At 44.1% G+C, this 13,061-nt stretch overlaps 1 protein-coding gene across 2 annotated transcripts in view; it reads left to right on the top strand.

The window, feature by feature from the left end:
- Nucleotides 1-13,061, top strand: part of LOC132572521 (netrin-4-like) — a 97,236-nt gene that overhangs the window by 5,773 nt on the left and 78,402 nt on the right. For both annotated transcript variants that reach the window (XM_060239661.1, XM_060239662.1), the window contains exon 2: nucleotides 4,275-4,816. In XM_060239661.1, the coding sequence (XP_060095644.1) occupies nucleotides 4,275-4,816 (542 nt within the window). The remainder of the gene's footprint in view (nucleotides 1-4,274; nucleotides 4,817-13,061) is intronic.

The raw sequence follows: 13,061 nt of genomic DNA, 5'->3' as shown, positions 1-13,061 counted from the left end.
TGGCTGGGCTGAGCAATGGCAACCAGATGGCATGCACACTCTGAGGTGCAGGAGCCATGCCACGCCACTGCACTTGCCAATTTCCCTCACCAGGGAGGCAAGGGTGGAGGGAGGGCCCAAATAGGTGCCTCCCTAGGGTCACACTCTAGGCAGTCACCTAGGGCTGCCTAATGCATGAGCCAGCCTTGATGGAACTTTTGGTGGTTTGACTGTAACTCACTTTTGGAAATGTAAAGAATGTTGTGCATACTGCCTCTTCTTGGTTTGTCTACATCTAACTGAACTCAGTAAGAGCCTTTCAGTTCACTTGTCTTCTGTATGCCTCTAAAGAGGGTAACATGAAGAGTTTTTAATAAGGCTGCAGTTAACATTCAGTGCCCACTTGAGATCATTTGATATCAGCCGCTACACATCTGAGAGGCTGTCCAGCACAGCCTTATCCAGCTGTGCAGCTCGCTTCAAATGGAACAGCTCCTTAATCATCAGAAGCTCCAGCCATTTGCCAGCCATCCTCTGACAAAACAGCCACCTCTGCTGAGCAGCTCCCTTGGGACAGTTGGAGTAAATACATAAATAGTTAAATGGCATAGATTATTTGGGCCCTGCCATCCATCAAGAGAGCCAACCATAATCAACCTCAATGACATGCAGCCCCCTGGGGGCAGGCAAGGCAGAGTGCACTCAAATCTTGATTGTTTGGCCTTTTATGAATTATTCAAAGAGCCCCTTTTGGCATTCTCGGTGAGTCCCTGGCTGCTGGACTGCTCTGTTGCTTGGAGCCCCACTGCTATGACCCCACCGTTTCAAGGGATAACTGAGTGATGGATGGGCTGCCTTATCAGGAGGCCAACCAATCTCCAAAAGGTTGATTTCTTCCAACGAAGCTCTTAATCAACCACAGATTCTGATCTGTCCCTTTCCCAGCCCCTCTCCTCTTTGCTCATTTGCTCTACTTTGCTTTTCCTAATGACACAGCAGTTCAGACAGGAACTGTTTATTGATATTGTTGTATTAGCAGGCACAGCAGATAACCCTCCTTGTCATCACTGAGTAGAAAGCCAACCTACTTTGTGTTCCTCACCAAATGCTGCTAGGAAATTCAACAAAATGCTCCCTGAACTCCCCTATAGGAATAAAAAGAAACCACTTTCATGTTTTTTAGAGGGAGGGGAGTCTGCTTTAATGTTGGGTTGGTTCAGCTCATTTACTAAAATGACCTATGCAAAAGGTTTCCCAGAAGCTCTTGGGCTGGAGCCAAAGGCGCCCTTCTGCACACATGAAGTGTTTTCCACTCGTGGCACAGCACTGTCTGATAAAAGTGAAACTAAACCCGAGAGTGTTCTTCTGCTTGTACAAGCTGAAGTCTGAGAACCACCAGGGCTTTTTTTGAGCAGGAACACACAGGAACACAGTTCCAGCTGGCTTGGCATGAGGGGGTGTGGCCTGATATACATATGAATCCCTGCTGGGCTTTTTCGGAAAAAAAAAGCCCTGTGTGAAACAATGGTGATGTCAGGGGGTATGGCTTAATATGCAAATGAGTTCCTGCTGGACTTTTACTACAAAGAAAGCCATGAGAACAACTAGCTAAACCAAGGAATGGCACTGCATAAACTTTTCTCTAGCATGTGTGCAAGTGTTTGCAAAACAGAACTTGTGGCTTTTGTTTGACTTCCTTTTGCAGCTGTTTAGATCTTAACCACTGGTTTTGTCAAGACAAATCAGAATTAACTAATGTGTCCTAAATTTTGACCCTTTCTGGAAAAAACCACAGAACTATAGCACCAAGAACACTAAAAGAGATCCAGATTGGTTATCTAGTGAAGCCATTTCCTCTGTAGAATGTCATCCTGTACTAAGTATCCTGAACAAAATCCTACCTAGAACTTTTTGGTAGCCATCAAAAGGGATATTTCACAATCTCCCTTGGCAACTCAAGAAACTGCATTCATACTTATGCAGCTTTCCTGAACATTTTAACCTACAATGTACTGTTTGTAAGATATATATTGAAAGAAGTCTGTACAATGTTTGAACAAAGGCAAGAACAACATAGCCTGCAGCTGAAGGACCTAAATGGTCTGACTCCTGCCTTGCAAGAAGTCTGAGGTACAATCCTTAGGATATAATCAACATCTAGGCAGAATACAGAGGTGAGAGAGAGACAGAAGCACCCTTAAGATAGGAAATATACCAGAAAACAAATCTAGAAACAAAAGGAAACATAGTTCAATTAAACCAATGCAAGAGCTGTCCAGATTCTGGAAACTGAAGTAAGAGAAGATAGAGATGGTTGAATCAGGTCACCAAGCTTCTGACATCCCCCTGACTGAACAAGCATCTCAGCCAACCAGTCAGAGTCTAGTAATGAGAAAGCTGAGTTGTCATGAGTTTAACATGTAGTAAAGGCATTGCAGACTTTTTCCTGATTTCGGTATCATCATCTGGGGTCTCTTTTGGTTTTTCGCTGTTTCAGAATCCAATGCAAATTTAGCAAAGAGTTTCTGGTGTTATTATTATTTATTAAATTTTTGGATCATCCAATCCCTGTTATTGCAGGGTTCTGGGCAATTTATAGCATTATTAAAACAATTTCAATAAAACATGATTAAAATACATTTCAGACTATTTGAACATTTAAGAACAGATGGCGAGTGATAATTTTATTCAGATTACAGACTGCCAGCTATTTCATGGGCAGGGGAGGCAAAAGCGGAGGCTAAGCGAGCATGAAGCAAATGGACAAGGGGGTCAGCTAGGATGAAACCATTCCTGTCCTCAGTCAAAAGCCTGGCGGAACATCTCTGCCTTTCATTAGAGGGTTGCCATCCACTAGGTGGGACCTGAGATCTCCTGGAATTATAATGGCTGTCCAGAGAACACAGATAAGTTCCCCTAGAGAGAATGACTGATATGGAGGGTGGGTTCTATGGCATTATAACCCATTGAGCTCCTTCCCCTGCCCAAACTCCACCTTCAAGCTACAATTCCAAAATATCCAAGAATTTCTCAACCTGGGGCTGGCAACCCAAATCAGACACTGTGGATTTCTATTAGGTTGAATTCCAGCATTCAGCATGATAGTATCCAGGCTTAATTTTGGGCAGGAGCTCGCAGGAGCGGAGCTCAGGAAGCTCTAAATTTTATTGTGCTCTTTCTTTCTTAAAACCCTCTCCCCCAGTTCTTGCTTTTGGGCTCCATTGTGCAAACCCTCTGTGAGAATTTTGCTGAACTCTACGATTTGACAAACTTTCTAACATTTTTCCCCACAAAAAAGGGAAAATAACCAAAACATAAAGCAGAGAGACGGAAATCTTCCTCGTGCCACTGTGACCACATAGGAGAAAGTAATTTAAAAGCATGATGGGAGTAAGGCTTTATTATGACAATTATAATTCAAGAAGCATTTTAAGGTAGATGCTGAGCTGCTATAATTTAGTGCACCTTCTGGTGATGTCAGGATTGTGTGGCATGTGCAAATGAGTTATGCTAATGAGTTGCACTTATGAGCTCGAGCACCTCTTTTTCTACAAAATTACCCCTGATAGTATCATTTACCACATGAAATACCACTACACTGCTTCTTATTAAAGCTGGTTTAAGTTGTTCTTCTCCTTGGAAGCTGATCCTTGTGCACACAGTGACTCACCATACAGATCATACCAATTTTATCCTCACTCTGCCAACCCTTTTATTGTTTTGCAGCCACAATAAGTGATGCCCATTAGCATGTAAGTGGATTAGTATGCTGATATGGCATCATTTGTTCTGCTTCCAAAATGACAGGCTTTATTCATTCATCCATTCACTCATATCCCTCTTTTGGGGACCCAAAGCAGCTCACAACACAAAAGCTATAAAAATATAGAAGAAACAATCCAGAGAAGAGAAGTGGGAAGGCTTCTGAATACAAGGCCTCCCCATCCCTTCTGCCACCAGAAGACCTGCCAGTTCTAGGCCACCACAATCAGTTTTAGAGAATTTAACAGTTGTATACACTGGTTTGGGCAGCAGAAAGGAACTGAGTGAGAGAATAGCATGAAGATTGCAGTTCAGCATTCAGGTAGCATTGCCAACTCCAGGGAAGGAAATAGTTGGAGCTTTGGGAGTGGAGCCTGGGGGAGGTGGAATTTTGTTAGCCAGCATATCACAGTAGTTGTTTAACTTTCATTGCTTATACCTGGAGGTTGGCAACCCTAGATCTGGGAGGTTGGTACATAACTCTGCAGGCCACTGATTTTGCATAATTCTATGTACTTATATTCTCATTGCAGATTCAGCCAGGCTCCAATCTTTCCGTTGTGATGGGCGCTCTTGCAATCCTCCCGTGGGGAATCTAGCAACAGGCAGGATACCGGCCACACTTACCACCTGTGGGCAGAACAGCACTGAACTATACTGTTTTTACCCAGACCACAACTTCCTCCATCACACACTGCATGGATGTGGACAGCCCACGTGCACCAAGTGTAATGCCAACCAGCCTGATAACTCTCACCGCCCTCAAGACATGACTGATGACTGCTTTCTCAACCCTGCCTCTTGGTGGCAGTCTGCACAAGGGGTACACAGGGAAGAAATCAGGCTGGATTTTGAAACTGAGTTCTACCTGACCCATGTAATAGTGGTATTCAAATCACCTCGCCCAGCAGCCATGGTGCTGGAGAGATCCAATGACTTTGGGAAAACATGGAGGCCTTACAAATATTTTTCTGTCAACTGTACAGCCACTTTTGGGCTCCCTGATGATACCACTGAAGAAACCTCTATGTGTACATCCAGGTACTCAGATGGGGCACCTTGCACTAGAGGAGAGGTAAGTGATGTTAGCTTAAATGTGACAAATGTTTCAATGGCTACCTAAAAATATGCTGAGCAAAATTAGAGATGGCTTAAAAAGAAACAGAAGCTAATCCAGCTGCCATCATGGAACAACTGTAACAAATGGTAGCCCTACATAAGCAGCTGTTTGTAAGACTGTGGAACTGTATAAACATGCAACAGATGTGTAGTGGCACACAGAAATTATTTCAGGCAGGAGGAAATAGATTGGTTACATTTAAATTGGGGTTGTACTCTCTTTCTATTCCAGCATGGTATTGCACTAGGTTGCCAGGTCCTCCCTGGCCACCAGTGGGGGCTGGTGGTAGGATTGTCAGCTAGGGTTGGGTTTAAATGGATTGGAGCTATTTAAACCAAACAGCTGAGCTGTGGTCCCTGCAGCTCAGCTGTTTGGAAATCCCTGCTTTCTGCTCCCCACAAAAAGCCACAGAGAGCAGAAAGCAAGGTTATAAACATTAAATGGTTCTCAAACCAACACAAACCAGTTTGGTTCAGGAACTGGTATATCAGTTCATGGTTCAGTTTGTGGTTTAGCTACAAACCAAACTGCATTTTGCAATGCCCATTCCTACTGTCAGCTTCAGAAACTCCTGGAGATCTTGGAGTGCAGCCTGGGGAGGACAGGGTCCTCAGTGGGGTACAATACCATAGATTCCACCCTCCAAAGCAGCCATTTTCTCCAGTGAGAACTGATCTTTCTGTCTGGAAATGAGCTGTAATTCCAGGGGATCCCCAGGTCCCAGTTGGAGGCTGGCATCTCTACATGGTACCTTCCATACACAGCGGTGCAGCCCAATTCTATGAAGGCTTCCTTGGAAGTAAGTCCTTGCCCAGGTAAGTGTGCCGTGCAGCCTTAAAGTTCTTTTGCAGGCATACCATGATGCCCCAAACTTCTATTATTTGAATAATTCACATGCATCTTGTTCTGCTTCCCTTTCAAAATATAGCATAACACCTACTTGGTATAAATCTCATACGGTGTGAGTGGCATCTGCAGAAACCTAAATGTCCTGCTTTCCCCCTCCCCAACAGCCTCCCCCCCCCATGCCCCTCATAACAATAGATGGGCAAAGTGGGGATCTACAATAGGAGGAGGTTTTCAGTGAAATCTCCCCTCCCCTTTCCACTGGTAGAAGTGATTTCTGCCAGCAGAATATATGGTTAGAAGCTTAAAACATGGGAATACTTGAAGTTATTCTTTTTAAAAATGGAGTATGAGAAATTCAAATATGTTGTGTTTTAGAGTGAGTTGTTTTGGTGAAGACAATGAAGGCACAGAAATTCATGATGGTTTTCAAAAGCTTGTTTTCTTTGCTACCAACAGAAGTTGTTCCAATAAAAGCCTTCCTCTGGCCTCCTCTATGAAGCAATTCAGTCACGTCATGTGGTCTGGCCATCGTTTTACTTTTGCCTACATTGTTCCAATCAGAAGCAAGATATGACAAGAAAAGGTTAAAGTACATCTGTACTGAGCCTGAGGTCTCAAATCAGACAGAAATAGGAATGAAAATGAAAATTGTCAGCATGTGCACTGAAGATTTTGGGAGATTAGAAGCACGTTTTTTAATAAAGTTGAGCATCCGGAAATGAAAACAGGAGTCCCTCTTAGCAGAGGGGAAAGTTTAGATCAATAGAAAGTTGTAGATTGCAACATTTGTCTTCAAAGTAGCAGGAACTACTAATCAGAATACCTTCATGGTGTTTACTTGTTTATGTACATTTTTATTAAAATTGGCACAAGGTTAAACAATCAAAAGCCAATTATTTCATCTATGTGATAGATGATACCAGTGAAGTGTGCTAGAGTGAGCCCATGACTGGAATTCATTGGGGGGAGATGAATTGTGCAGACATAAATTAGGTATCAAGAGCCCCGTGGTGCAGAGTGGTAAAGCTGCAGTACTGCAGTCAGAGCCCTCTGCTCACGACCTGAGTTCGATTCCAGTGGAAGCTGGTTCAGATAGCCAGCTCCAGGTTGACTCAGCCTTCCATCCTTCTGAGGTCGGTGAAATGAGTACCCAGCTTGCTGGGGGGAAAGTGTAGGTGACTGGGGAAGGCAATGGCAAACCACCCCGTAAAAAGTCTGTCATGAAACCGTTGTAAAAGCAACGTCACCCGAAAGTCGAAAACGACTGGTGCTTGCACAGGGGACTACCTTTACCTTAAATTAGGTATCCCATTATGTGTTAAATGTGCCTTGCTAGGCAGACCTGGTGAGGATCTACTATCCAATCCATCTTGGACCTAGAAGTGAAGAAGGTGCCCATATGCTTTTTTAAACACACGCGCGCACATTTTCCAATGTTTTCCTTAAAAGCTCAATGCAGCCCAAATTCAGATCCAATTGTGCTCTGACTGCCATGGATGTCACAAGCATGATATACATAAGAACATAAGAGAAGCCATGTTGGATCAGGCCAATGGCCCATCCAGTCCACTAGTGGGGCCAGGACACTGGAAGCCCTTCCACTGTTGCCCCCCCCTAAGTACCAAGAATACAGAGCATTACTGCCCCAAGCAGAAAGTTCCATCTATACCCTGTGGCTAATAGCCACTGATGGACCTCAGCTCCATATGTTTATCCAATCTCCTCTTTAAGTCATCTATGCATGTAACTACCACCACCTCCTGTGGCAGTGAATTCCATAGAATCATAGAGTAGGAAGGGACTTCCAGGGTCATCTAGTCCAACCCTCGGCACAATGTAGGAAATTCACAAATGTGTTAATCACTCTTTGGGTCAAGAAGTACTTCCTTTTATCCATTCTAACCTGACTGTTCAGCAATTTCATTGAGTGTCCACGAAATCTTGTATTGTGAGAAAGGAAGAAAAGTATGTCTTTCTCTACCTTCTCTATCCCATGCATAGTCTTGTAAACCTCTATTGTGACACCCCTCCATTGTTGTTTCTCCAAGCTAAAGAGCCCCAAGCACTTTAACCTTTCTTTATTGGGAAAGTGTTCCAACCCTTTAATCATTCTAGTTTCTTTTCTGGACTTTTTCCAATGCTATATCTTTTTTGAGGTGTGGTGACCAGAACTGTACAGAGTATTCCAAAAGAGGACACACCATCAGTTTTTAAAGGAGCACTATGCAACTGGCTGATTTGTTTTCAGTTCCCTTCCTAATAATTCCCAGAATAGTACTGGCCTTTGCAAATGCTATGCTGGGGATTATTAGGAAGGGAACTGAAAACAAATCTGTCAGTATCATAATGCCCCTGTATACATCGATGGTGCAGCCTTATTTGGAGTACTGTGTACAATTCTGGTCACCACACCTCAAAAAAGATATTATTGCATTGGAAAAAGGTCAAGTCTTTCTGGTGGCTCCATCTGCTAGGAAACTAGACTGTTGGAATCAGGTCCGTAGCCATGGGGGGACCTGTGGGGGAATTGCCCCCTGACTTCCAGGCAGGGCTCCCAACTTCTAGGGAGGTCTCCAGGGTGCAGCCTGGTTTTTTCATTTTCTTTTTGCCATGGCTGAGCCAGCAAAGCATCTGCATCAGCAGTAGGAACCAGGAGAGCTGAGCAGGTCATAGTGCACTGCAGTAGCAAAAGCAGCAGGCAAGAGGGAGGCAGAGGAGCAGGAGGCAGAGGAAGCCATGTGCAATGGGCTAGGGAGGGGGAGATGGATGGAGCTGCTGGCTGCAAAATGGAGGAGAGGGAGGTGGAAGGAAGGCCCCCTACACAAGGTGCAGTACCTTCTTTACTCCAAAGTTTTAGAGTTGCCTGCCTTGACTTGGCCACATTCAGAGCCTCCAGCTTTTGCCCCTACCCCAGAAAGGAAGTGGCAAGCCCTGCTGTGGACGGGAAAGAGTGCCCCCTGACTTTTTAAAAAGCCTCCCAACTTTTAAAATCCTGGCTATGGCCCTGTTTGGGATCCTTTGGTACCTGCCATTCCAGACAGCACTTCAAACAGGGAACCTGTTTAATGGTAATGGTGTTTTGTGTGGGCCTCCATGCAGTTAGTAGCATGCAATGCAACAAGCACAAGATCTGCAGATTCTACCTGTACAAATATCCTTCCCCAACAAAGGGTCCTGGATAGAGGTGAGAAATAAGAACATGGTTAGAATTGCCAGAACCTGGCTTGGAAGGCCATTACTGTACTTTTAAGTAGTTGCTCAATAAAAAGATGTTCAGAGGACATATCTCTTCCCATCACTGCAGCAAGATGGGAGAGCTTTCTTCAAGGCTAAGTGCCCACAATTCCAACGTGAAGTCTGCAAAATGAACAGTCACTGCAAAAAAAAAAGAATGGAAAGATGGTTTGTAGGAAGATGGGACTGAATAAACTGTCTACCACCTTTCTTCAAACAAATCTGACAACTACTGCTAAGAAAGCAAAGGTTGGTTCTGGGAGAACATGATGGGGAGCCTGCCTCACATGTAACTGAGTAACTCTGCTCTAGAAAAAAATCTGGACTCAAAAGGGAAACCTTATATGAGAGGTGGAATGAAACAGGCAGAGGCTTGGCAAGAGATGGGGAGGCTCAGATAATTCAGATCAGAGTCCTTTTCATCTTCTTTTGGTGGTCCCTGAATATCCTCAGAGGTCACAATATGAAGCCTGAACACAAGAGTCTAATTCTAAGACAGTTTCAAGCGTTCATGTAGTATGGATGTCTGGGCACTGGGACTGTCTCCCACACAACGTGCCTGGCATGATGATGTTACTCGGAAGTGATATCATCTCACCGGGCACATTTGGTGTGATGGAGCTTTTTCAAGGCAGGGACACCCACACACACACACCGGCTAACTCCATGCCAGTTGGTTGAAGGCCCCCAAACTGGGGGAAACCCTGCCCCCAGTGGGAAGCTAGGAAGCCTACCTGGCAACCCTATATTCAATATCAGGCAACAGACTTTGTCCAAGGGAGAAGAATTAACCAATGATGGGGATAGTGCAGAGGTTCATTTTGTTTTTCAACTCATGGACAAAAAAGGCTGAGGCCAATGCTAGTGGAGCAGCTTCAACCATGCATCTGCTTGGAGAAAGTGGCTCAGTGGTAGAGCATCTGTTTTGCATGCAGAAGCTCTCAGTTTCACTTCCCAGCAGCTCCACTTAAAAGGATCAAATGTAAAAGGTTACTATGCAGGATCCTGTAGCGCTGCTACCAGTCAAAGTAGACAATACCTGTTAGACCAACAATCTGACTCAGCTTCATGTAAGGCAGCTTCATGTATTCATGTACGTGTGCCCTGGACTCTTCATGGATACAGTAACACCCGTTAATACAATTACACCCCTCCATCTGTTCTGTTGTTCATAATACTCATGACTTGGCATATCTCAACTGATTAAGCGAGGGGAAGGAAAGGTGGCAACCCCATGGCCTCCTATTGAATGGCAAGGCCCTGCAGTCAGCAGATCTGCTCTGGCCACCCTAGCAATAAAGAGAATTATCACGATCCTTTAGCTATTCCTACTTCCAGCTGGAAAAGATCGGCAAAGGGATTAGTTGCTCCTAAAGGCAAGTGCCCAAATGTTATGACTAGGGCTGTCTGTTCAGCATTTCATTGAACTTGAGCTGCAGAGGAGAGAAAACGCAGAGGCAAGCATGGGGGAAGCAGTTAACCCCAGCAGAATAAACATGCAGGCAGCTCCACCAGGTTCAGTTTCCCCAGAGGAAAGGTTTAAAGGGGCTGCGCCTATGTGCAAGGGGAACATGGCTTTATGGTGGAGCAGGGAGAGCGGAATGGGAAATAGATGGGAAACAGAAAAAGAGGTTCTTCTTCCATTGATACTATGTACAAGAGTTCTGTTCCAAGCAGCATTTAAATAAGCCGCGTCAGCGTGCTTGGTGTTTTGGGGGTTTGGGGCAACTTTTAAACTAGCCTGGAATAGGCAGTTTTTTTAGCATTATTTCTGCACTTCCTGATATCAGTTACTGAATAGATTTCTCATCCTCGCATCATTATATAAATGCCTGGTGAAGCTCCTGCTTTTTTTGTCAAATCTAAATTATAAGAGAGAAAAATAATATAGGCTGCTCCTATCAGAGATAGTGAATGTGTAGATGTGCTCTTGTTTATTAAAAGCTCACAGAATGTATTTATTCACTTTTGAAATAATCACCTTTCCTTTAGAAAACCCTGTCTGAAAAGTAACTCCTCCAATCAGGTCCAGAGACATTTATTTTCAATACTGTCATACCATCAAACATCCCTATATTATTTAGTAGACTCAGAAGCACTTGTGGCTTTTCAGTGGCCTTTGTTAGTATAAAGGGCTAATAAGCTTTCCTCTTTTTTCATCAGAATTCATGCTAGGTAATTGGTTCAAATCTAGCTGAGAATGACAGTCAGTGAATGCACTTACAATTTCACGGCTCTTTCTGTGTGTGAACTCACCTTAATGATTCACAGTCCCAGTGCCCAGACATCCATACTACATGAACGCTTGAAACTGCCTTAGAATTAGACTCTTGATCCATCAAAGTCAGTATTGTCTACTCATACTGGCAGTGGCTCTTCTAGGTTTCAGGGCAGAGGTCTTTCATGCCACCTACTACCAAGATCTTTTAACTGGAGATACTGGGGATTGAACCTGGGATCTTCTGCATGCCAAGCAGATGCTCTGCCACTGAGCCACAGCCCTTCCTTTATGATCATCACATTCACACCAACTTATGCAGGATAAATTTGCTGCTTTGTGACAGCAGATTTGCAGAGTGATTAACAGATTACTCATTGCCATGGTACAGTCATTGTCTTGTGGGAAATTCCCTCTCATATGCAGACCTTGAACAAGGCAGGCAGGCAGAACTTGAGCAAAGCTATCCAGACAGTCAGAATATACAGCCTGTCTTCAAAGGCTAGGGGTTTTTTGCTCTCCAGCAATGTGCTGAATTACAAGCATTCTTGCATTATTTACAGTGCAATCCCAAGGATACTTTCCAGGGGAAACGTTCTTATGGCTGGAAGTCTAGTTTTGTTACTTTTAACCATTGCTTTTAAATTATATACTTACTGCTGTTAATTTGTTGATAGGAACCTTAGGACTGCTGCAGTAAGAAAAAAGTGGTATGTAAATAGGAAAAAATTATAACTAGCCCATCACAATTTCCCTAACAAGTTCTGAGACCTAGAAGCTCAGCAGTTAAAAGATAAATCTTGCTTGCATCTCCTGGACAACATACCTTTTAAATTATGATAATCTGATGCAATCATTTCCCACTTGTCATTCCCACTGTGGCCTTTAGACATTGTCAATGCACAGTGGCATATGAAGAAAAGATTAAGCAGAGGTCTCTGTATACTATCTCTGCTGGAACTGCTCTACATTGTCAGCATCAGGAAACAGAAGGGTTAGCTCTTAGTTCTTTTACATGATCATAAGATTCCTACCCAGAGGTGGGCCTGGTGTCTAAGAGAAAATGGAAGAACTTTAGCCCATCAGGCAAGGACAGGACTGGGCACAGCACTGCCTATCTTTATTTCAGGGCTGCATCCTCTCCAGCCTATTCACTTTCTCTGCTGGCAGCAGCAGGCTCAGGGAGGGGACAGCAAGGCCAAACACCAGGTTGCCTACCTTTGCCCCATGGAGGCATTCTCGCCAGAGTGCTCTGCTCCTAACAGGACTGGCAACTCTGGCTTTTGGGGTAGGGGGCTGTCATGTTGGGCACTGAGCCACTTGACTCTGCCCTGCAGCAGGGGCTCAGGAGAGACTGCCTGTGAGGGAGGCACCAACCCACCTAATGGGCCGCTCCTGTTACTCTCTTTGTTCTTATCATTTTTGTATTGACTTTGTACAATTTGTGGGATTTCCATTTCATTAGCTGCTTAGAACATACAAAAGCTAGGCAAGTTGCTGGAAAGGCAACGTATATATTGCCTAAGTAAATAAGGCAGAATACAAACAACTTGTCTTAGCAGCTTCCCTCTACTTTTGCAGGACATTTTCCCCTCCCCCCCTCCCCCGATATGTTTGATGTGCTTGTCGCATCTTAAGGACAAACTGCAACATTCCTTTCTTCTGCACAAAGTCATTTTGTTTTTTTGCACAAAGATATCCTGCCAAGGAAGGTCAGGCATATGAAGTGCTCTGAATTCATGACTCACTTATCCTCCTTGACTATGTCGGTTTGAATTCCCAATAACAGGAGCTGTTGTTGCGACTGCATCTTTTCACATCTTCTCCAGACAGGTTATAACAACAGAATTATCTGTGTTGTGGTGGAAAATTAAAACAGGAACCCATAAATGGCAGGAA

This window comes from Heteronotia binoei, chromosome 5, assembly GCF_032191835.1.
Source record: "Heteronotia binoei isolate CCM8104 ecotype False Entrance Well chromosome 5, APGP_CSIRO_Hbin_v1, whole genome shotgun sequence".
Classification (NCBI taxonomy): domain Eukaryota; kingdom Metazoa; phylum Chordata; class Lepidosauria; order Squamata; family Gekkonidae; genus Heteronotia; species Heteronotia binoei.
Note: the sequence above shows the minus strand (reverse complement) of the source record. Positions and strands in the feature narration are given on the sequence as shown.